General features: G+C 52.0%; 1 protein-coding gene across 2 annotated transcripts; it reads right to left on the bottom strand.

Annotated features, from left to right (window-relative positions):
- Nucleotides 1-571: 571 nt before the first annotated feature.
- Nucleotides 572-23,331, bottom strand: VSX2 (visual system homeobox 2). 2 transcript variants are annotated; one of them, XM_080595510.1, is made up of 5 exons: nt 21,863-23,331; nt 20,774-20,858; nt 17,941-18,064; nt 3,329-3,509; nt 572-2,553 (listed from the first exon to the last, which is right to left on the bottom strand). In XM_080595510.1, the coding sequence occupies exons 1-5, from the start codon at nt 22,299-22,301 to the stop codon at nt 2,174-2,176; spliced, it is 1,209 nt and encodes a 402-aa protein (XP_080451636.1). In that variant the 5' UTR covers nt 22,302-23,331; the 3' UTR covers nt 572-2,173. The 2 variants fall into 2 exon arrangements, with proteins under 2 accessions (XP_080451636.1, XP_080451637.1); XM_080595511.1 differs by having other exon boundaries at nt 575-2,490; nt 21,863-23,325.
- Between the last annotated feature and the right edge of the window lie 210 nt (nt 23,332-23,541).

Raw genomic sequence — 23,541 nt, 5'->3', positions numbered from 1 at the left:
TCTTCCAAATAGTTTGGACCAGCCTGTAGCTGCAGGATGGACCAACAGCACTAAGTGACGTCTCGTTCTCTTTGCTCTTTGTGGCGATACCCCTCGTGGTCTGCAGGTCCGATACATCGGGTGAATAAGCTGGCCACCAACGTGGTACACAGTCATTATTTGACAGCAGGTCCTTCCATCCCAGACACACCTGAATTTGTATCAAAGCTGTCCCCAGCGCTAGATACAGACCTATGAAGGCACTGTCTCTTGGAGAAATGCAGCCTTCTAGGTTACAGCACCTCCACAAAGCCAAGCCCACGCATCCTCATCACTGCACAAGCACAGTCTCTTATTTCCTACGCACACCTGCTCCACCTCAGCCTTTTTTCCCTGTAAGACAACAGTGTCTTCCATGAGAGCATCCCCAGAGACCCTTAGCAGAGCATACATATCTCAGCTCCTCTCACAACTCAGTGTGGGTTCCCACTGCGCTCCAGCCAGCGCTCCCCTGGCTGGAATTCCGCATTTATGCCCTTCTCTCTAACTGATGAATAAAAAATTCATGGTTTCTGCCCCCAGGATGAGTGCCCCCTCCCCAGCTTTGTCTTTCACTGAGAAGGGAGAGCCCATCTTCTCCAAATCTGGGTGGGCAGGAAGATGTCGGTCTCTCTGCATGCTGCTTTGGAGCTCGCTGAAATGCTTTCTAAGGCCTGACACCCAACTCCACTTTGGCTGAATTCATCTGACTTGAAGAAGTGACCAGACTCATACACAATATTCCAGTTTAGTTTTATTCTTGTTCATATCTTTACAGAAAATGGCACATAAATCACAGGTTCTGAATGACTAGAAGTTGTTACAGCTCCATATCTCAAACACCTCAATACTGAATTCTTTTCTCACTGTATATACATTATTTACACACCGCGGGCTATAATCTAACACGTTGAACTTTGAACAAACTGGGGACAAAGACAGATGGGGCTGTATGAAGGGGGTCAATTTTGACAGAATAAAAACAGTAGCTCTGGGGAGAGGGTGCTGGCAGCTGAAAGCGGGACAGAGAGGGCTGCGTGGAAGTGACTGTCCTACACCCTCCTTGGGGAACACAGCCTGACCGGGATGGAAGGGCGATGTTAACATGGGGCACTGCAAAAAACAGTCGGTTTGGCTGTGTGGGTCTGTGTGTGTGTGCACGTGTGGGGTCAGCGAGGAGACATATGTACACATTACAGCATGTGCCAGGGGCATATCTGCATGGCTGTCATTCCCTTTAGCGCTCAGAGGGCAAGCGGGGCAAATTCAATTCCATAAATAAGTTTGGCAAATTATGTTCTATCTCCTAGAATAATTTAAGCTGTAAATGTTTTCCCTGGCATTCGACCTCTCTGCAATGGAGGCTCTGGCCTTTGGGATACAGACACACCTAGCCGTCTCTGCCAGCCCTGCGGGAGCAGCCTGCCCCAAGCGTGTTTTACAGCCAGGGCTGCAGGCCTTGCTGTGCAGCGAGGTAGAAGCTGCAGGGAGGGTGCCTGGCCTTGCAGCCCGAGGGATGCTGAGCTAAATAGTGTGGCACCGGCCTCTAGCGCCCACCACCATGATGGCTTCAGCCCCTGAGCGTGTGTGGAGGAGATGACTGCGTGGGCCGGGGTGACCTGGAGGTGCGAGGTGGGAACGTGACATCACGTCTGTGGGCAAAGCCTGCGTCTCCCCTCATAAAGGAGGCAAAAATGAACCACACCAAACCCACAGCCCGCAGTGCTGGGTCAGGAGAGACGTGCGGCGGAGGCTCGCCATTTCACGCCAACAGGGCCACAGGCTCGTCCTGCCGCAGGCAGGGCTGGGGCAGCGGGTGATGGCTGGGGCATGGGGCACAGCAGCAACACGGGGCAGGAGGAGGAGGTGAGCCAGGCTGAGCCAGCCTGGAGGGGGCTGGATGGGGCCTGGGGCCGGAGCCACGGTCCCCCCTGGGGTGGCGATGGAGATGAGGAAGGGGCAGGGGTGAGGGAGGCCCTGGGGGCAGAGGAGCGAGGGGCAGGGCTGCGCTCCAGGGGAGTGACCCTTGGGGCTGCCCCATGCACAGAGGCCGGGCCCCATGCCCCAGGAGGGGCCTGCAGGGGCGGCCTGGCCAGCTTCAGCCCCTGGAGGACACAGTGTCTGTCGGGGCTGTCTCCTGCTGCCTCTGCCCCCCCTAGATCAGCTTCTCCTCCTTCTGCGACACACTGGACTTCTCCGTCTGCCTCTCTTCCTCCGCCGCCTCCTCCCCTTTCTCTGGCTTCCTGGGGGCGTCCCCAGCGATGGTCCCCAGGACTTTGGTGCTGTGCTCCTGAGCTTTAGCCCTGAGGGCGGCAATGCTGTTTTCTCTCAGTTCCTCCTGGGAAATGGCGGTTTTGGGATCTGGGCCCCTCTCTTCCTTGTCACCCTTGTCAAGCTTGGGCAGGGCCTGGCGCTCCACCTCCGTCTTCCTCCCCGCCTCAGCCGCTGCTTCCAGAGACTTTTTGTGCATCCCTAAAAAGAATTGTTGGTATTCGGGTTTAGAAAAGCGCCTGGGCATGGGAAAGCCATCTTGAACTGAAAACAGCAAAGATAAAGAGAGGCCAGAATTAAGGAAAAGCAGAAACCCTTGCTACAAACAGCAGTCATGGCGAGCCGGGTGCTCCGGCCCCGTGCAAGGGCAGCCCCGGCTCTGTGGGGAGGAGGGTCTCAGACACAGCGGGTGCCTGCACCCCCAGGGCCATTTGCTTACTTGAACCAGGGGGGGTCTCCCATTGCCTTTCCCTATCAGTTTGTTCCTCCCACAACCCACCTCCTGCCTCCCCCAGCTTCACACAGACAGGAGGATAGGACAGCCCATCGTTAGGACACCAGAAACCAGTTTTGGGGCAGAATCAGCCTGAAAGGTCAGAAAGCGGGAAGCAAAGAGCAAGAGCATAGCAGGGCAGCCCCACTACTTCCACCACCCCTTCTCCACAGAAAACAAAGCAAAAGCAGGCAGTGGTGCAGCTCTCCTGAGTGCTGAGAGCATGAGGAGGGACTGCGGGGGCCCCCAGGGGAAGGGGAGTGGGGCAATGGTGAGGACAGGGGGCTCCCGGCACCCCACACAGCCTCACAGGGACCCCAAGCAAGGCAGGGCATTCATCCCCTTGCTTGTCGCAGGAGCTCACCCTCTCCCTGCAGGTCAGGGTCCAAGCACCAGCAGGCATTTGGGGCTAGCTGATGAGTGGTGTCACAGGGCGAGTCCCCCCCATGCCCATGTTTGATGCTCTCCGCATCAGGTTTCCTCCTCATGGCCCCCCTTCACCCTGACCCCCTCACCACCCACCCGTGAGGGCAGCGGCTCTCTTACCCAGGAGCCAGGGTGCGCAGGACTCCATGATGCCATCCTTGGCCGACTTGAGGATGGACTCGGGCAGCGGGATGGAGTGACGCACCATGGCGCCGTAGAGCCCGTACTCGGCCATCACGCTGCTCCGGCCCCAGCACTTCTCCCGCTTCCTCCACTTGGCCCGGCGGTTCTGGAACCAAACCTGAGGTGGGCGACACGCAGGGACGTGGGTGATGGGAGCAGGAGGTGGGACGGTCCCACTCCTGCACACACACACACGTGCCTGTGCACGGGGATGAGGAAGGGTGCACGTACACCCTCCTGAGAGCACGAGAGCACGGAGGCTTTTCCCCCATGCAGCAGCTGCCGCGTATTTCTCTCCACACCCTCCCTTGCAGAAGCGACAAGGGCCAAGCCTGCGAGCAGGTCCCACCCCTCCCTGCAGGATGTAATTAATTTGCCATTGCAGTGTCTTTTTCCAATGGCTTTTGGCTCTCGTGCTTGGGATTTTCTTTCATTATTTACTGGGCGCCTGAGCCGCAGCGAGGGGCTGTGCGCCACGGTGCCTGCAGGGAGGGCTGGGCCAGGGGGCATGCTCTGGGGAGGAGGGAGAAGGGGGAGCTGATCCTCAAGGCTCGCCCTGAATTCCCAGTTTGAAAAGCCCCTCATCTTCTCAGAAAATTGGCAGAATAATCTCCGAGCTGTGACCTGGGGGGCAGCGAGCGGAGACGCAGGCGGCAGTGGGGGGGTGCTCGCAGAAATCTATTAGTGCTCGCTCTCCGATTTCCATCCCTCTTGTCTTGCCTGCCCTCCTCCCTCCCCGCATCCCCTCCCTTCCTGCAGAGCGGAGGCATCAGCTTTAGATGAAAAATTGCTCGAGGTCTATTCAGAAGGAGGCAAAGGAAGAGTCAGCCCCAGGGGCAGCCCAGGCCTGATTGAAAAATAAGTTAATTTCAGTTTGAATCGATGGGCCTCAGGCACTGAAATATCACGGGAAATTAAAGCAGCTGGTCCCTGGGGAACCACGCCATTGACCTGCGCTAATTAATGCCATGGAGTTACCAGTCCCCTCTCCGAGAGGCAGCCCCTCCCTCCCCGCGGACACCCCAAACACCTCCTCATTTAACTAATTAGACTCACAGAAAATTGGGTGTTAATTTGTTTAGGATTTTTTTTTCTCCTATTTTTTCCCTCCCTTTCCCGGAAAGTACACGGCAGAATGGAAATGAATGGTGGGGTCTCGCTGGCAGATGGATGCTCGGGGTCACTCCGCAATCTTCTCCGACTTGATTGCTTGATTAGGTCGTTAGCACATTAAAAAAAAAAATTGCTTGCCGTCTGGCGCTGGCCTGATGAGTGGGATGAGGCGGGAATCGCCTGGGTAATTTATCTTTTTATACTGCAAAGAATTTGATTTCAATCTGCAGATATATGGAGGTGCCTTTGACACCTGTTTAACATTACAGAGCTGACAGCTTAACCCTCTCTTGCCTCCACCGCCTACAGCTGTGGGGGAGCACGGGCTGCGGGGGGGAACACTAGGGGGCTTCGGCAGGGCCTGGGACCCCCAGCTCCGCCATGGGGACCACAAGATCAATGCCTCGCTGCAACCTCGCCACGGAACAAGGTCCCTTTGGTGTAGAGCAAGCTCGCCTCTTCTGCCTGCCACCCCAGCACTGGTGTGACAGGGACAATCTGTCTCCCCGGGGGAGTGGGGACGTCGTTTCTGCGGCTGTGATCCTACCTCTCCTGGCAGAAGACACGCTGTGCACGGCAGAGGGGATGTTACAGCCAGGCTGCTTCCTGAAACATGACATGCCAGCACCTCCTCTGCATGAAAAGCAAACTGACTTACACCTTCCTTCTGTCGATAGGCAATCCCCTGGACCTCTGGTGGCTGTAAATCCAGCCAGACCAGAGCAAGGACCCTCAGGTGGGCTCAGCAGAGCAAGGACCCTCAGGTGGGCTCAGCATCCCCTCTCCGACCATTTCTGTGGCCAGACCCAGCGCAGGGTGCCTGCACAATGCACGGGTTTGTGGCAGGGTCTCTCGCTCCAGGCTGTGCGCTCCTCCTGATCTCGGTCTCAGTGCCAGGCTGGCAGAGCCGAAGGGGACTGGGTCACTCCCTTTCCATCCATGTGTCCTCTTGTCACCACTTACCACACCTGGATTTTCAGCCAGGCAAAGCTTTTTCCATCAGTTACCAATTGGGCCACTTTTAAAACAAACTTCAGTCATTTTACCCAGGTGCCTCCTCACTGATATTTTCATCACCTCTCCCTTCTCCCTTCCTCCTGTCTTGACACCCGAAACATCTTCCCCCATGTCCCATGCCCCCGTCTTCCTCCCCAGGTGGGTTTCAGCCATGTCACAGCAGTAGCTTCTCCCACTACTGCCTCTAAACCTGCTATCCCAAAGCATCCCTTTTCCAACAGCATGGACAAACAAATGCAGCCAGCAGCCCAACTTTGACTGGAATTTGTGGGGAAGAAAAAAAATCTGTCAAAAAATGCTGATACAATCACATGGAAAAGCTGAGTCTGGCTAGAGGAAGCGCAATCAGAATTATCTATAGCTTTCTTCTCAATGTTGTATTTAAATCTCATCCACGTAACATGTAAAAATGAGTAAATCAAAATGATATCAACACCTCAGGAAGATCATTCTGAGATTTCCCAAATCGAGTTTTGAGATTTAAGGGGAATCTCCTCATGGTTTTGGCTGGAGGAAAAAAAAAAAGAAACTTTGAAACAGCAGAATTTCTAGCATAACAGGAATGAGGAGGGCTACCCAACCTGTTTTGACGCCAGTGCCCATATCTCAGCCTCAGGCATGAACTCGTGTGAAACTCGTGGTGCTCAATATTGAATATTCCTGGGGTCAGGACCCAAACCCGCATCTCTACCACCACCCCATGCCAAGCACCTGCAGCCCCCACACTATTTTGGATGGGCAATATTATTCTCTGCAGCCTGTTCTTGGGATTTTGCCCTCATTAAAATGGTTCCTTCAGTGGCACGTCCTTCTGGGAAATCTTACTTTTTCTTTGGATTTCTTAACATGTTACCAAAATTTTCCTGTGCCTTGAGTCTGAGAAGAATTAAACAACAGTGTTAGTAGTTCTGGGGTATTTTCAGCAGTGTTGGTGCTTCAGTAACAACTTCTGAAAACGCAGTTATTGATTATTGGCATCTCACATCTCCTTCCTTGATTGGAGATTGTTTCACTTTCATTTACTTGCAGTTTTGGGATTGTGTCTTCTTTGGCTGCAGTTGTCTTTGTTTTCAAATATTTGTTCTACAACTTCACGATGTAAAATTTGGTCTGCCTCAAGGGATGCTTAGGTTTGTCCATGTTTGGACTTGTTCCTTCCCCCCACATGGGTCAGCTCAGCTTTGTGAAACACCTTATTTACCACACAGCTTTCTTCTCACTTGCTTTCCTCTGGTTCTCCACGGTACATCACAGGGTATGGTGAAAGGACTGAGTTTACGCTTCCACGCTTCATGAGCAGTAGCTGAAACCCATTGCTAATTTCAGACTGCCTTTACTGAAGCACATCTGATGTTTTTGCAAAGCTATCATGGTTTGATGAGCAAAGGTGTCTTTTGGACCAAAAGTCAACAGCTCAAGGTGATTTACATCTTTTTATTATCACAAAAGCACCTCTGTGAAAGATGGGAAGCTTGTTTCAGAAACCCTGTCCTCAGAAACAGAACAGTAAAGAGGGCAGATCTGTCTTGCTATTCTTTGGTGTTGCAAGGCAGTGACCAGAAAACCCAAGAACCAGCCCATATAAACACATCAGTTTTCAACATGGAGCTGAATGAGAAGAAGAAGCATTTCTCTGATGTAAAGAAGAAAGAAGTATAAAAAGCACTTGAATTACAGAAGGATGTGCAAAGAAAAGGCACTGCAGGATATTGCAGGGTAAGGATGAACGCTAGAGGGAGCGAAGGGGCAGAGATAGCGATGGGTGGAGATGAGCAAGGCATGGAAGGGAAGAGAAGCTGGCCAGGCTCCAGAGGAAGCTAATGGAGTATCTTGAGCAGGAGGGTAAACTGATCCGTGCTTCCCTTTAGACCCTCTCTATCTACACACAGAGCGCTCAGGGAGCTTCCTCGCCCCAGGTGAAGCCCTCTGTGCCCACTGCTGCTCGAGCTGTGCTGCCGTAGCTTCCAAAATTGGAGCGCCCCCATAACCCTCAGGCTCAGCACTCACGTCCTCTCCTGGTCCAGACATCCAGCCGTGTGTAGCTGGTCAGTACTGGAGATTGCAAGACTCCTTCTTCGCTCCGTTTGCAGTCAGTGTAACTTCTCTGTCTCATCTCTTGTCTTTCCTGTTCTCTTTAGAAAAAGACCTGGCCCTGCTTCCTGCCTGTCCTTCATTAGGCAGGAAAGGGGTGTAATTCACTGACGTAGGAATGGTATTTTCAACGTTCAGTGCTCGTGAAACTTTTATCTCTGCCGATCGCTACCAGCAGTACAGCTGTTCCCATGCTGTGACACCATCCCAACGGAGGCATTTTCTTCGCCACAGGACACACTAGCATCGGGGTTTGGCCCGTGTGCGCACACTTGTAGCAAATGCCAGCACCATCAGCATCATCTCCTGGATGCTTGTTCCACATGCCTGTCCTTCTCCGACCCCTTACCAAAACCAGCAGTACTGGAAAGCCTTACAAACGGGAATGTTTCCGATCCTAATCCTCATCTAATTCTCATCCCCAGTGTCCACTGCCCAGGGCAGTCCAATCTTAGGCACTACGCACCACACCGCAGGGTTACAGCACCTTGGAGTAAAGACTAGGAAGGTTATTCTTGCCAGGCTCCTCCTCTGAATCCCAAACGATGACTGATACTCCTTCGTATTATTGATGGTGCAGAAGAGCAAATTGTGGTAGGAGGAATCTCTCATTTTGCAAAGGGACATGAGACTCGGTGTGTCCTTGTTATCCGCATTCATCATATTAGTTAGTTTGTTTACCTAATCAGCTCCTGAAACACTGTCTGCTAAAGAATGAAATCTGCCTGAGGCTACCCATGGACCAGGAATCTCAATCAGCAAAGGGATATTTTAAGGTATCTAGTGTGTGGCTCTGTACTGCTTCTGTGCCCAAGCACAACCTAAATTTTTTATTGGTTACGCTCATTTTCTCTCATTTTCTCGGCTTCTGCTTTCCAAGCTGGGGAACACAGCCAGGGGAGCTGGTACTGGCTATGGCTGTGTTTTGTCTTTCTATCAACAATGACAAAGAAGTTAATATTCCTTCATTCTTCATCCTTTAAAGGAAAACACCAGGCTACATAATGGTGAATTTTTGCTTCACCAAATCTCACGTGCTACCTTTGACGTAGTATTCCAGCAGGGCTCTTTCAATTAACGAGCCTGACGGATTGAGCACGAGATGGTCCCAGACCAAGGCAGTGCATGCTGGAAGGAACGTCCACTAGATGGCCACAAGCAAATGCACAGACACACAGACACGGACACACGGACACGCCAGCACGTTCCTTTGCCAGGTCGAGGGTTGCTTTCTCGCTTTCCAATGCAAGCCTCTAAACAGAGAGTAGATAAAGTGAAAACCTCCACTGAAAAAAACAGTGATGTCCTCACCCTTGTCCCAGACATGGCCAGGGTCCAATCTGAGGATGTGGGAATGCAAGAAATGACCTTATATCTTCCCCTGGGCATCTCCCCATCCACACTTACGTGTTCTGGGGTTTATAATGAATTGTCATGACAGTGTAAGGCCTGACAGGGTCCTGGGATTTTCCTGAATCCCTGCTCTGCAGCGACTGTCCCAGGAAAGGTTCCTGTCCCCAGGCTGCTGGTGGAGACTGCACCACTCGTGTATGCCTGGCAACAGTTTACTGATGTCTTTTCAAAAGTAATGTCAAAATTATTGGCACTGTTTATGGTGACATCACTTTCTATGGCTGGTGTAAAACGGATATGAAGTTAAATGAGAGTAGTAAAGGTTGCACATGGCCTGCATGGCTGATCACGGGCTCATCATCCCTCCACTTACTGACACTAGGAAAGAACTTTCTGAGCTCACGTTAGAAAGAGCAGTTCCCACAAGCGTCATGGCAAGAGCCCTTCCTGCTGATAGCTGGAGTCGTGTCTGACCCACTTGGCCAACAGATCCAGCCAGACAGGCTGAGATGAGCTGTGAGACAGGACTCACCCCTCTTGAGCAAAGAGGCAGTGGTTCGTCCAAGCCTGGGTATCCTCTAAGCTAGGCTAGCACAAGGCACTCTGAACAGGCTCGGTATGACAACCACCAACAGTGTGTCTGGCAACACCGTGCTGCAGCTTTTGCAAGCCATGCCTGCCTCTGAATCCCACTTTGAACAGCACAAAGTGGGTGTGATATAGCTATTTTTTGCACTCTGAGTAATGCAGCCAGAGCTGTAAATATCTCACCTCACTACAGGCCTCAGTGCATTCTCCAACTGCTGTGACCCTAATCCTCCCATCCCTTGCACAGAGTCAAAGATAAAAATCCAAAGACAAATAAGGGGGTGTAAGGAGGCAAAAATCCCTTGTGACCAGGGAACGTGTCTTAATTGTGTCCCCCTGGCAAACCTGAGGTTTTCACCTGGCCTTCCAGTTCATGCAGTAGCATGTTTTCTCACACTTGTTGGAAAGGAAAGGAAAAACATCAGGGGTGTGGATGCAAAATAGACACAGAAAAGCTGGCAAGGGTGCACCCATCATCCCTGTCCACACCAACCCAGGGAGACATTTGCCATTGGCACAAGGGGTGACGCTGCACAGAACATCTTCCTGCAGGTGCTCGCAATGCTGACGGTAAGCTTGACCTCCATTAACCAAGCTGGTATCCTTTTCCATGATGTAACCCAATTTTGCCTCATTTTCCCATGCTAAAGCTGCTCTGTACCTCCTCTGGCATAGAGGAAACCTTACTGTGGGTCTTCATAAACATCCATAAACAACACTCTCTGTGAACATGCGGAGACACATCATGTTGTCACCTCCAGCTTGGAGCAAGGTGAGTCAAGGTATTAAGAGGAGAAATGGCACATCCCCCTTCCTTAAGCCTTTCAAAGGGCACTAAAATCAGAGCCTGGGACATCAGCCTTCCTTGGACACCAGAACTTTTTACATGGCACCTCACGGCTCCAGAAGGCTCATGCTCTGGCCAGTCACTGTAGCTGTGTCACTGAAGCCTGTAGCTGGCCTTGTCACCTTGGGCTAGTGCACAGCACAACGAATGGTGCAACCCACAGGGCTGGCAAAACACAAGCTGCTCGTGGACACTGCTCCCAGCAGGGCAGCACATCCGAGCTCAGCAGGGCATTCCCAGGCGTGCCCCACGCTTAGGCCACCCGGGCTAAGGTCTCCGAGGCAGGCACCCTCCCTCTGTTGCACACTTAGCTGCTGAAACCTTGCTGTCAGTCACAGGGTTGTTTCTCCACCAACAACACTGCACACGTATTTACTCAGCTCGGCCTTTGCTCAGACAGCTGGGAGCCTAACAGAAACCCACAGAAAGAGAAAGTGGGGAGCAAACTGCCTCTCACACTGGGCAGACCCTGAGCTGAACACCTCTTGCAGCTCCTGGGGTAATGCCACCCCCAGCAGGCAGAGGAGCACCGCATGCTTTCCCAAAGCCTCTGGTGGAGGTCACAGAATCACAGAATTGTAGGGGTTGGAAGGGACCTCGAGAGATCATCGGGTCCAACCCCCCTGCCAAAGCAGGTTTGCACCAAAGAGGTGGTCTCTGGAAGCTGTCTTGCTGTAGGATATTGTATCGTGTTTGTTCTCCATCTCAGGTCCTCTTTTCTCCTCCTCAGAAGGACCTGCCATCTCCACACATGCAGATAAAGGTCATCTGCATGTCTATCGAGGACAAGACTTCTGAGCAGCTTGGTGCATGAGGAAGACAGGAGTATTTTTGACGTTTGTTCACAGGCCCATGCAAATCCAGGCTCACCGAACACCCACAAAGAACAACAGTGAAAAAGGCAGAGGAGGTTGTGCTGCCAGAAGAATCAGAAGAACTTGTTGAGATCTATCAAGGTAAACGATAAACACTATGCAGAAAAATAGATCCATTAAGAAATAAAGGGAAGAGTAAATTAACTGTGTCTCTAAAGTGCCTCTGTTATTGAACTGTTAAAAAAATCTGTATTCAAAGTCAGGAAAGGAGGAAAACTTTATAATAAAGGGTCATTAAAGGAAAACCTGAACACACAGCCATCAGTTGGTCCCTCTGCCAGGCATCCAAAGGCTGGAGGGGAATTAACTATTGAACTTGCTGGGCTGCCCTATTTTTTATTTATTTTTTTAAATAAGTTGTGAAAAATTGCAGAGGCATCAGAGGAGAGAAAAGAAAGTTCTTCATTTAAAGGAGGAGTGAATGCAAGTATTCCTAGCAAAGAGATTGAGGGTAGAGTTTCCAGATGAGCTTAAGTGACCAAGGTACCACAGTGCCTAATATAACTCAGAGAGTTGTTACTACTTTTGTTAAGAAAACAGTGGGATAAACGTGGGGAAGAGAGCCTGAGTAGTCATAGCCTGGCATTAACCCTGCAGAGCCATTCCTCGTTCTCCCACCCGTGATGGAGAAAGTCCTTACAAAGGCACTTCACAGCAGTGGGCTATGGTATATTTTGTTGGGTACCTGTCTTTCCTCTCAGTGGTTTTTATGTTGTGATAGCCATAATCATCTTGCAAGGAACACAGTATAAGGTAGCAGACTAGGACATGTAAGGTTGTTTTAGTTTGATTTTCTGTCCCATTTGGAAATTTGGTCTGTAGCTGATGGAACTCAGGGACTGGACATGGAGGGAAAAAGTGGTACCTGGGTATACCAAGTGTACATACCTCCATGCCTGCAACTCTGCACAAACAAACAACAAAAAAAAAGTCTTTTAAATTGCATCCACAGCTCCCGTTCTACCAGGGAAAATCCCACAAGCTGGGCAGGTACCTGCATGGTCTAGCGACATGCAGGAAAGTCCCCATTTCACAGTAAGCTGAGGAGATGTCTCAGGCCTGCCATTTTCTTTCCCGTCTCATTTTTCCCTCTCTCTGCACAAATTCATGCAGTGTAAAACTTTTCAGCTGGTAATCCCTCTGGGAAGGCTTGCACAGAGCCCTGCACTTGCACACCACCCAGCCCCTCTGTTTACGGCTCTGGTAATTAACTCATAAACGAAGTTCTAGCACATGGGCTGAAAATGGGCCACAGTTAAAGGGTAATGAAAACACTCCATTACAGAAAGGGCCAAATTAAACAACTCTTAATTGAAAAATGGAAATTAATATGAATTTAGATCAACTACACAAGCATGATATTGAAGAGGCAGCAAAGTAGATGAACTCCTCACATACCAATTAAAGACATGGAGGCAGAGATGCACCATACGCCATGAGAAACATTCATAATCATATTCTCACCAAGCCAGTAAGTTTGATTAGTTTTATTGCTCTCACTTGTACACTTCCTACGTCTCTAAAAGCATAGGGGAAGTTAATGACATTTATCTGGTATCGCACTGCCGTGGCTTGCCCCAGTGCTCAGGAATTATTGAGAAAGGTAGCCAGCACTGGCTCCTCAACTCTATCGCATGATTAACTTCTTGCATGGCTCTTAAAAAAATAAAATAAGAATAAAGGTATTGAAATGGTTGTATCTCACACAGGAGCAATTCTTTCAGCTTCTCCATCACCTTGGTAATCTCACCCTGGTAATTGGTAAAACTCACCCTGGTAATTTATCTCCAGTTACATGACTGCCATGAATCTGCTTTGTAGAGAAATGGGTGGGAACCCATTGGCCCTGTGCCTCGTTCTGGCACAAGTGTGAGAATAAACCAAAGTTTTAGCAAGAATAGCCTCACCAGTCCTCACCTGTTGAGAGTAATTGTGATAGACTGGAACCTCAAAACCTTAGAAAAATCAACAGAAACAGCACTTTGTGCAGCACTAAGAAACGCCTTGGCAGCCATTCCAGGCAGAGACTCAGGAAAGGTCAGTGACCGCATGGAGCAATCATCCCCATTCCACACTTATGCTGTGGGATTAGGACTAAAATTCATTCCTTTGCAAAAATAATACTTTTCTGATTGTACTGCAAGCCCTGGCGGCCAGGATCCTCTTTATCAGTGTCTTGCATCCAGGAGCTGTGTTTTAAATACAGCTGGGCAAAGGAGATGCTGGGGTATCTCAGCAGGGTTCCTGTACCCACAGAGAGCTGGAAACAGATGGGAGCAGGAACAGCTCACAGCAGGCATGGGCAGCAGGGCAGGATGAAGTGACCAGATCCCAGTGCTCCAGCAGCACCTGCAGCAATGCTCTTCAGCAAGCTGGGAAAGCGAGAAGCCAGGGCTGCTGGAGCTGCACAGAGCCAGTTCTTCCTTCTCACTTTGTATCGTGTTTCTTGATGGGACTCCATGGGTTCACTACCGAGCTCCTGCTCAGTGCAATACAGGTTCTTCACGTCTTTCCAAATTACATTCATCCCTAAATACTGAACATATCTGCACAACTGAAGCAAGCTAAGCCTCTTTTTCTGGAAAAATACTCTTGGTGTGAATGTTTCCCTCCAAATAACTGCCCCTCCTGGCTCTTCCATCCCCATTCTGCTTCTAACAGGCTACACAGTGATACTGAAATGTGTTAATCTGATAGCAACCAAAACAATACATTTCCAATTACAGCTTTAGTTGGTTTTCTTTTGTTTTCAGCCAAAATTGACCTTTTAGCTGAGTGACCTCTTGCTGGATACACAGATAATCCCCACTCCCCAAACATGGCACAAACACCTCCATGGCTTTCCTTTTGCTTGCTTGAGAAATTTTAATTGTCCGAAAACACTTCATCCACATAAGCACCATATATTCATTTATCAATTTAAAAAAGTGTCCTTTTTTGCTATTTTCATTCTATTTTTTTAATTATTATTTTGCTTCAAAAGTGAATGTAGTGTCCCCATGATGGCAGTCAAGATTTTATGCTTTGCAAATCCTGATCTGATTAATTGATGCATTTGATCAGTAAGAGACATACTGCAGTGACAAACATACACAGTTATTTCAATAATCCCAAATCAAACTGTTACCGACCTTTGATATTTTATATAGTGGCATTTAAAATTTGGAAATGTCACATTAATAAATTCAATAGGGATAACTTATCTAAAAATCCACGTTACATTTAAGAGTATCTGTTTTGAGAAAGACACTGATTTAAGTCAGGTGTTAGAATACTTGTCAGCTTGAGGCCATTTTGAACACTTCAAGTTGTCCATTAAGGATGTACTTCCCCACAGAAATCTATTTATCCCACCTGCATTTTACAGAATGGCCTGGGTTTATTTTAATAGCAGCACTTCAACTCTTCTGAATATTCTTTTAAATGCGTTGATTAATGTAGTCTTTTTCAAGTGCTTTGCAAAATGGCCACAGTGACATTTGGTCTGACTGGTGTCTCACTAGGAAAATTAAATCCTTTTCCCATGTTGCCCAGTGGGAGGGTGCTCACGTTCCTTCTAGGAGCAGCCAGCTCAATACAGGGAGAAGATACATGCAATGCAAAAGAATGCTGCCTTGAAAAAAAAAATAAATACATGCTCATCTTCTCTTTAAATGGAAGATTTGAATATTTTTCCTGAATTCAATGTTCTCTCAAACCAATAACTTTCTTGGCCTCTGATGGCTATTTGTAGTGTTCTGCTGAAGGTTTTACACGCAAGCAGTTCCTATATATCATTCTCTCAATTGCACTCTCTGAATTTCACTTTCATATTGAATTTCATAGGTGATTTACTTTCTCTTTGACTACTACCTCCTGAGAAATAATCCCATGAATGAAAATAAGGGGGAGATATCACTCTTTGGTGTGGATCCTGTGGGAACCCACATGAAATGCTGTGAGAGCCCACAGCATGTGATGTTCACAACAATCTTAGAAAACACTTTCATTAAGGACCAACAAGAGGGAGAGAACAATGCTGAAAGATGGGAGGAAGTACAAGCTACAAAGAAAATGCAAAAATACAGAGTTCCCTTGAGCAGTTATAAACACATTCAGAGAAAAAAAAAACAAGAACAAGATGACGTGAAATTATAAATATTATGAAGAAGGGAGTAAAGATTAATTGTCAGCTGTCTCTTCCAAGGGGAGAAGTATGTGACATTAAATGATGTTAATAGATTCAAAGCATGATTTACTTCACTCATGCAGTCCTGCTGTGGAAGTCCCTGCCATGAGATGTTAAAATATTTACATGTGTTCGCAATGCCAGGACACTGTCAAAGTACTTGGTAAACATCACTAGACACTAGCCCTGCTCTCATACTCTTCTCTAACATCCACCTCTCACCAGTGTCTGAGCTGGCTGGGCCATTACTATCCTTGTAAAATGCCATTTGGAACCCAGAATACTGCAGGGAAAAGCCTGAGGAGAAAAAGCTTCCTAAAAAAAGCTTGAAGTGTCAAGTCCCTTAAGACCAGGACTGGCAGACAGGATGGCTTTCAAACCAGAACCTCCACATGTTTAAGAGAATAATGTGTTACTTATGAAGAATGGTTTAAGAAAAGATCTTCACAGCTTGCTTAGGCAATGATGAAAGCCAAAAGTGATAGCCAGGAGAAGAAAACAGGTGAACAGTTCAGATTTAAAGAGTTCAAGTGCTATAACAAGGGGAAAAACAAGCTCATACAAAGGGAGCTAAGTAAAAATGGAAGCAAGGTGAAACATCAAGAAACATGACCAAAGCTTGGAATCATCTTGTCATGGCTTGTGACACAAAATGAAAGGTATGGACAAGAAGATTTCATAGAGTATGTGGTAAGAGACAGTCTGGTGCTGACCTGCTGGGAAGATCAGTGGGAACGGACACTTCTCCCCCATCAGTAGTGCTTGGGACTCTTACATGGTCCTGACACTCACCCTGGCGTGATGCTCTGGCTCTCACACAGTCGATGCCACAGAAATCCTGCTGTTTCTCTTGATATCCCCTTTCATAATGAGTGAAAGCGTCACTCAGGAATGCTTTCTCCTGTGATACTTGTGCCATTAGCAGCACCTGATGTTCAGGACAGCCACGTCACAGGGGGCTTCTGCTGTCCAAGTCTGACCTGATCTCTGGGGCTGTCTCACTTTAGGTTTAACAACTCTCCAGTAGAGGAAGAGTTGCATTTGCTCATCAGCATAATGACAGGCAGCACATCAGAGAGAGCTGAAATGACTTGGCCACTACTTCCCTCCTAAGTCAGATAAAATACTGGCTCTCTGCACTAGGATGCCCCAGATACTGATGCAGTACCTGCAGCGTGCAGCTCTGCCCTGTCTGCTGTAACATCTCCCTCAGCCTTGCTGTAGTGAGAGCCAGCTGAAGCTCTTCCTTGAAGAGACCCTTTACAGGAAACCAAAGGATCTTCTTCCCAGCCCAGCATCAGACGGTGGATGCAGGCAACACTCAGCTTCTAACAGGTCTCTTCCCTCTCAACTCATCAGGGGTCACTAGTGGAGAAGTGACCCTCCATCCAGCCCACTCCCTCTAGAGGCAAACCATGGGGCCTGTTGCTCAGAGCAAAATCCTAATGTATCAGCTAGGATTTTGGGTGAACGGCCATCATTTTCGAACTCTGGTGGAAGTCCTCTCAGCACACAGGGTATCTACAAGAGCCTAGGTCAGCAGCAGTCCTGCTAGCACAACGGGATAAGAAGCATAACTTGCTTTTGTAAATTAGCCATTACATTCCTGTGCCTTTTGCATCAGCCTGGTGGGAGCAGGACATGGGGAGGCAGCAGCAGCTGCTGGGGTCCACCCTTGTGAGCTTCATGTTGGGCCTGTCAAAGCACATTCTGCTTCCCACACTACACAGCCAGTGCAAATCTTCTCCAGCTCTTTGGGCTGTCCTGACTGCTTGCACGCAGGCTGCCACATGCCGAAGGCTGGTGCTGGCACAGCCTCGCTGCTCGGGCTGCTCCTTGCCACTAGAGGATTTGCCATGCAGTGGCAATACTCCACACGGCCTTGTTCTGCCTCCTCAGTGGCACAACAGGACAGGCACATGATTAATGCCCAAACATTAAAAATAATTAAAAGGAAAGATCCCCAGAAACCTTCAGGGAAGCTTTGAAGAGGCAAATGCAGTGGACAAGATGGTGCAAACGCCCGCCTGGGACTCACCCCACCGCACTGCCACCCCCGATGGTGCCAGCTGCCTGCCACGTCCCTGCGCACCCTCCTGTGCCCAAGGAGGCACAGACGAGCCCTTTCCCACCCATGCTGTCCGTCTAGACCTGGTCTCCAGGAAGCTCTTGTTACCTCCACCACTAATACCTCAAAACTCTGCAGTCTTTCCTCGCACACCAGTTCCCCTTCAGTGATTTAGGATTCCCTCTGCTGCACACACTCCGAATCACCATTACAACACGCCACATGTAACACATGTTGGCAGACAAACACCAAACACAAAGCACCAAAGAACAGCTGGTCTGGCTGCCCGCACATTTAAAGCAGGGAGGGGACAGCCCATGGAGATTTATTCAGATACATGTGATCCATCCCACGGCACTGCCTTTTCTTCAGGGAGGGATGAATGTGGCCAGGAGGGGCAGGACAAGGAGGGGCAGGAGGTACGGTTACCTGTATCCTGTCTTCTGGCAACTCTGTTTTCATGGCCAACATCTCTCTAGCATACACGTCAGGGTAGTGGGCCTCATTGAAGGCCTTTTCCAGCTCCTCCAGTTGGTAGGATGTGAAGATTGTCCTGAAGGGAGCAAAACTCTTTGATCAAAAACATAAGAAGCAAAGGAGACGAAGAGTCAGAGAAATGGACACAGATGCTGCAGAAACCTGAGCAACCTGATAATGCATAGCCTTTCCCCCCACCGCCTCCTGTGTTTCTAAGCACAAAAGGTCAGGTGCCAGGGTGAAAGGAGAACCAGAAAATGCCAGAAGACAGCTCTCTGGGCAGTTACAAATCACCTTCCCCTTCGGGGACCTCCTGCTGGAAGCATCACCCCCCAGCAGCGAGCACCCGTGATGGCAGCTGCCCTCCCACCCCAGCCCTACTTCCACCTTTGGGACCCTGGGGGTGTCCCCATCCCTCGCGCCCGACACCAGGACCACAACCAGCCCTGGCCAACAGCCGCCCCCTCCTCCTGCATCCAGAGGCTTCTTAACTTAACCCTTTGGTTGTGCTGAGATAAATCAGTGTCCGCTCTGCACCCTGTCTCAGAGGGTGTCTGAGTCCCTTTCCCAGTTGCTTCCCTTAGCCTCTTCCTTAGCCAAAGCCATCCTCCCCCGGAGCCTGGTCCTAGCCTGAATCCTCCAGAGCTTTTTGTCCTCCACTCTGCTCCCTCCTGCTTTAATCCAGCCCTTCCCTGAGACGGTGCCCCTCCAGGAGCAGTGCAAACTCCCTTCCTCTGCCTTTACACGGGTTGCACCCACACCGATATCCCATTAGCTGCTCTCTGCCAGTTTGCATTACCCCATTATCCTCTGGAAATCCTCCTGGGCCGCCCTGGGCGGGCAGCAGCCCAGCCCGCCTTGGCACAGCCAGTTCTCAGCTCGGGACAGCCAGATTGAAAAATCAGCAGCTGGAAAGCTGAGACGGATGAAAGCCCTTCTCCGGGGGATGGATGAGGGATCTCACACCGTTTCCACTCCCCCGAGGGTTAAAATTGTTAAAATTCCCACCCTCCAACCCTACTGTATGCAAAATGCAATTTTCAGTAAAAGCTATCAACAATCCAATGGCAAAAAAAATAACAAAACATAGCCAACCATCACCACCACCAAAAAAAAAAAAAAGAAATCAACAACAATAACAAAACCCTGCAGCCTTTGTTCAAAGTAAATGCCTAAATATATTACCAAACTAAGAAACATGTAAGTCCCAGAAGAGGGAAGGAAAGAGGGAGGAAAAAAGTCATTTTTAAAAATAAGAATTTCAGAAAAGCCGTACAATTCTAGAGAGCATAACAGAGCATAAACAGAAAGCCTCAGCAATATCCTCTGCTATTCAGAATCGAAATGATTCTGTCAGATCAATAACATTACTAACAAAGCAGCATGCAAATGCGAGGGACCTGCCTGCAATCAGATCCTTGTTTAAATTCACTCCTAAATCCATTCTCTTTTCAAACTGTTTTCCTTCGGCTCTGACAAATCTGTGAGCTCTCGGGACAGCAGAGGCACACCAGCTCCTGCATTTTCTCTCCCTGGGGCCAGAGGAAAGACGATTCCGATTTTGATCCAGGTTAGATTTGAAGCATCCCCCTGCACCCTCCTGCGAGAAGGGCACCGAAGCCCAGCGAGGCGCACCAGCGGGAGGGTTTTGCCTGACATCCAGCCTAAGTTCCCCCTTCTCAGCCCCTGTCTCCGTTGCAATGCACAATGCGTGCTGCCTTTTGCTGTTTACATCCTGCAGCTATTTGCGGACTATCGGCCTGTCATCTGCCTCTGTGCTTGGTACAACTAGAGCTCTTAACCATTTATTACAGAATACACAACTACAGATAAATGTTACAGGTTTGGTGCTGTCTAGAAATGAAAATCAAACCAATCTGAAATTCATTTCCTCTCATCCATCCCAACCATGACCTGTGTACCCATTCCTGCTGTGCTGTCTCCCAGCCCAGTAAGGAAACGAATCCGAACTGATACCGGAGCACGCAAACTTGCGACATTTCCTCAGGAGGAACCCCTGATTTGGGATGTGCCCTCCAGACCAAGCCTCCTGTTGCACGAAAAGCAGGACCCTCCTGGGACAGCCGGCCTCCTTCCACCCCGCATCCCGCTAAGCTTTCACTGGGGCATCTTTTAATCCACCCTTCCTGCATCGTGGCGGGATTGATTTAATTATTCCTAAATCACCCACGGTGAAGGTGTCTGGCCTTCCTTTGTCCTGACTCTCCGGCCACGGCAATGCCAGGACCCTGCACGGGATTTTTCGTTTCCATTTGTAAAGCGTAGGTGATTCAATCCCATTTTAACTGTGGGAGAAGTCAGGCAAAGTGCGTTACCCAGACCGCTCCGGAGGGGAAAGCAAATCCCATAACTACCTCCCAGAGTGGATTTTCGTTTCCTTAAACAATTCAGCAGCCTTCTTCAGCTTCGGGAAGCAGGCACCCTGCTTCCCGACCATTTAATCTATTGGCAAAACATTTATTTATAAGTAATAAAATGCTTAAATCTTGACCGCAATTGACAGCCCACGGTAAGGTTGCTAGAGGCGGAGCAGGGGCCACTTTGGGCTGTTTAACTGCGGCCAGGGAAACGAAATCAAACGGCACCTGCGGCCGGTTCCCTGCTCCTTACGGCCACGTCCCAGGTCCGATTTATCGCGGAGAAGGAAGAAAAAGAAAGGAGAGCCGGGGGGGAGCCCCGGGCTGCCGGGGCCGGGCAGCTTCGCCCGGCTGCAGCATCCCGCGGCGGTGCCCGGCGCTGCCGGTGCCGGCGGCCCCTCGCTTACCTGTGCCGCCTCTTCTTTCGTTTCTTGCTCTGGCTGAGGGAGGATTTGGACATTTTCCGGTCGCTGGAGGAGACATCTTCGGAATCTGCGGAGAGAAGGGCAGCGGCCGTGGGCTGAGGCTCCCTCCCCGCCGGGCCCCCGCCGGCCGGCCCGGGCCCGGCGGCTCCGCTCGTTCCTGCGGCTCCGGCCGAGGATTTCGTTGCGATCGAGCCGCGGACGGGGCCCCGCAGCCGGGCGCTGCCTCCAGCCCGGCCCCGCCGCTGGTCCCGAGCCGGGGGCCCCGGGAGCTCGTCCCCTGCCGGGGGATGGCTCCTGGCCGGCACCGGGCTCCCGCTGTCCCTTCTCTGCCCCGGAGTCGTTCGCCGGGGCTGCCGCTGCCGCGAGGCTCGAAGGCGAAGCCCCCGCGGTCTCAACAAAACCGTAGGAAAAAGAAGGAGCCGCGGCCCCCTCCCCGCCCCGGGGCACCCGCTGCCCCCCGCCCCGCTGCGGGGAGCCCGCAGAAACACCGGGGAGGGGAAGAAAGAGAAGGGTTGAGGCAGGTACCGGGAAAAAAATGATAACAAAAATAACCCCGGGCAGAGCTGGCAGCCGGCCGCCGCCGCCCCGCGTCCCCAGGGGTGCCCAGGCCGGGGGGTGCTGCGGGCAAGGCGGCGCCGGCAAGGCCCCGAAGGAGCAGCCGGGGGTCGGAACCGGGCCCCCCGTTTCGATGCGAGGAGCAGTGCCCCGCTTGCCGGGACCCCCGGGGATGGGGTCGGGGCCGGGCACCGCCGCCCGGCGCTCCGGGGGGACCCGAGGCGGCCTGGGAGGAGTAGGGCCAGCGGGCAGGGCGGCGGGAGGCTGCCGCCGTCTAGGAAGGGGCTGCCGGGCGGCCCCTAATTCCCCGGCAACGAAATGGGGCCGCCGGGACCGCGGGGGGGGCCGCTCAGCCAGGGCTCGGCGCCCCCGGCCCCTCCATCGCAGCGCGGCCGCGGCCCCGGCCGGGGGTGGGTGCGGTGCCCACCTCCCCCGTTCTCTTCCTCCTCCTCCTCGGGGCCGAAACGAAAGGGGCCGGGGGGGGGGGGGGTCGCCGGGGGCCGGGGCCGTGCCTACCTGAGCTGGCCGTCTGGCTGCTGTCCAGCTGCCCGGGGGCCCGGGCCAGCGGCTGCAGGTGGACGCTCTGGGGGTCGGAGAGCACCTCCAGGAAGGTGGGCTGCGTGTAGAAGCCGGGGATGCCGCCGGCCCCCAGCAGCCCCATGCCCACGCCGCCCACCCCGGCGGGGCTGAGGACGGAGCGGGCCGCCAGCAGGTGCCCGGCGGGCAGCGAGTCCAGGGCGGCCCGCGGGTGCGACGGCGGCTCCTTGTTCAAGCCCAGGATCTCCTGGATGCCGAAACCGGTGCAGCGGGGAGGGGTGGGCCCGGAGCTGGGCTTGGCCCCCGCCGCGGGGGGCGGCGGAGGCGGTGGCGGCGGGGCGGCGGCGGCGGCCGCGCCGTCGGGCTTGGGCTTGCCGGGCAGGCTGGGGGCCAGCGCCGCGCCCGCTTTGCCCGTCATGCTGCGGCCGTCGGTCCCTGGTGCCCGCTCCGGGAATGCCTGGGAGCCCCCGGCTCAGGCCCCTTTTATCCGCCCAGCCGGGAGCCCGAGCGGGGTCAGAGCGGCGCAGCCAATCACAGGGGCCAGCCGCGATTAGGGATGCCAAAAAGCCGGCACCGGCGGCGGAGGGGCCGCTGCCCGGTGGGGCAAGGCCCGGGCCCCGCTTGGCCCCCGGGAGGCCGCGGGGAGGTGGGCTCGGGGGGCACGGGCACGGGAGCGCGGCTCCGGCCCCGGCCCCGGCCCCCGGGGGAGAACAACGGCTTCCCCGGCTTCCCTGCTCCGACCGGGCTCCGGGGGAAACGCGTGGTCCGCGGGAAATAGGGGTGCATGGAGGGGGCTCAGGGTTGGCGCTGAGCTGCGTCCTTGAAGCAGGGTAGGGCCGGGAGTGTTGCATGTTGGAGAAACACCTGGTTATGGCATTGAGACAGCTGGTTATGGCATCAGAGGTGCTGAAACAGCTGCTCGGACCCATACCTCTGCCCGCTTCCTCGGTAGCTAGAGCACCTCTCACCGCTCATGGGCAAGAAACCGCACACCTCATCCCTGCCTGCCCTACCCCAACCAAAGGCGTTAAACTAAGAGAGAGCCTAAGGCACCCGTCTCACAAAGCTGGGGCAGCAGCTCCTCCACAGCACGTACCTTGACAAGGACAAACAGACCGCAGCATGGCTCCCAGGTCCACTCATGGGGCTAATTCACCAGTGGGACGCCAACCCAAGGCTGGGACTGCAGCCCCAGGTCAGCACAAAAAGCCCAGAGCAGAGGGGAAGCAGCTCCCCGTCCTTCCCCTCCTCAGCCTTGTAGGCCTCCAAGGTCAGGCCCGAAGGCTCCTGCCTTCCTGCAGAGTGAGGGCTCTCCTGGTCTCTGGAGGAGGATCTGCAGGGCCTGGTTGGTGCACAGAGGCTGCGTCTCAGCTTGAGGCCATGTTCTCATCACTCTTTGTCCACCACCCTCCTTCCCTTGCTTCTTTCAGACGTAGCTTCGCATCCCTGCCCAAGGACAGGTACAGGGCTGTGGGTTATATGAGAATGCTTGTATGGACTGGAGTTTCTTGGTGTTTTTCTTGCTTTGCTCCAAACACTTCATCACCTGCCCACTAGGGTGTTGTGTGAGGACAGCTCTGCCAAGTCCTCACAACTTTGGTCACTGAGCTACAAAACTCTTTGCTTGGCTGTCTGCTTTTTGATATGCCTTCTCTCAC

The sequence above is a fragment of the Anser brachyrhynchus genome (assembly GCF_964034855.1).
Source record: "Anser brachyrhynchus genome assembly, chromosome: 5".
Classification (NCBI taxonomy): Eukaryota; Metazoa; Chordata; class Aves; order Anseriformes; family Anatidae; genus Anser; species Anser brachyrhynchus.
Note: the sequence above shows the minus strand (reverse complement) of the source record. Positions and strands in the feature narration are given on the sequence as shown.